Source organism: Orycteropus afer, unplaced genomic scaffold (assembly GCF_000298275.1).
Source record: "Orycteropus afer afer isolate SDZICR_OR568_19922 unplaced genomic scaffold, OryAfe1.0 scaffold00168, whole genome shotgun sequence".
Classification (NCBI taxonomy): domain Eukaryota; kingdom Metazoa; phylum Chordata; class Mammalia; order Tubulidentata; family Orycteropodidae; genus Orycteropus; species Orycteropus afer.
This window is the reverse complement of record NW_006921755.1, coordinates 3,397,547-3,398,762: the sequence shown is the minus strand read 5'-3', so window position 1 is coordinate 3,398,762 and position 1,216 is coordinate 3,397,547. Positions and strand designations below refer to the sequence as shown.

General features: G+C 43.8%; 1 protein-coding gene across 1 annotated transcript in view; it reads right to left on the bottom strand.

Moving 5' to 3' along the window:
* LRRC31 (leucine rich repeat containing 31) overlaps positions 1–1,216 on the bottom strand; it is a 51,599-nt gene that overhangs the window by 23,406 nt on the left and 26,977 nt on the right. Inside the window, exon 8 of the mRNA XM_007946633.2 lies at positions 815–982. Within this exon, the coding sequence (XP_007944824.1) occupies positions 815–982 (168 nt within the window). The remainder of the gene's footprint in view (positions 1–814; positions 983–1,216) is intronic.

The following is a 1,216-nucleotide window of genomic DNA, read 5'->3' as shown; positions in this document are numbered from 1 at the left end:
GGAAGTAGGATTGCCCAACCTTCCTTCCGAGGAGTGGCTGGTGGGTTTGAACCGCCAGCCGTCTGGTTAGCAGGCAAGTATCTTAGCCAGTATGCTACCAGAGCTCCCATTAGGGAATATTAGGGTAAGGTATTATATAACCTGAAATTCCACCATACAAAATTTATTGCTTATTCAGTTCTCTTTCCATCTCTCTAAATGGGCATACATGGAGGAAGTGTCCAATCCATGGGAGGAAGATCCTTCCCATCTCCTTTTTTTTCTGACAAAGAAAGGAGGAATCTTTACTCAAAACTTTTTCAGCTTGTAACAGTCTAATGTCTATGATTAATGTTACCTGCATTTCAGTTGTGGTGACGATCAAAATTTCCTGTTAAGAGCATTTAAGTTAAAGAGTCAATATAAAGAAGAAGATTAAGAAATACTACAGGTACCATGTGGACAAAATTTGTGAATGTAGAATATAGGCAACTGAAGGTTAGTTGGCACTTATCTGGCTAGGGAGAATTGAAAACTCTCATGTGTGAGGGAGGCGTGGAGCAGAAGAAGCTGGCTGCCTGGCAGAAGCCTCCTTACCATCACATCTATATCCATCTCCTCTTATGAAACATCCTCCACTGTCTTTTTGTTTTTGGATTGCCCTTATTTGCCTTTACCAGATCTTTTTTAAGGCGATGCTGGGGGAAAGGGAAGCTACACTGAGGACTTAGCCCTAATCCTCACTGCCTTCCCCACCTTCCCACCCCTATGTTTGGCTGGGCAAGCATACTGGGCTCTGCCTGCCAAGACTACTTTGGAAGTAGTAGATACAAACCCAAGAGAGCCACATCCTCTGTCACCAGGGAACAGCTGCTCAGCCTCAGTACTTGAAGAGATGTTGAAAGTTTTAGTGTTTCCAGAAGCAACTTCAGGTTGCCACCAACACACTTATTCCAAGAAAGGCTGAATATTTCTAGACCAGGGAGGTGAACGGAGGCTTCAGCTAAAAGTGACAAAGAACAATAATTTAGGCTTCATTGGAGATCACAGGCTTTGAATTTGAGGAACCGAAGCTGGGACAACATATTAATATAACTTGGGTTGTTGTTGTTGTTGTCGTTATTGGTGTCAAGTCAGACCTGACTCATAGCGACCCCTCCTTGGGTTTCCAAGGCAGTATCACTATGGAAGTAGATCGCCCAACCTTCCTTCCAAGGAGTGGCTGGTGGGTTTGAAC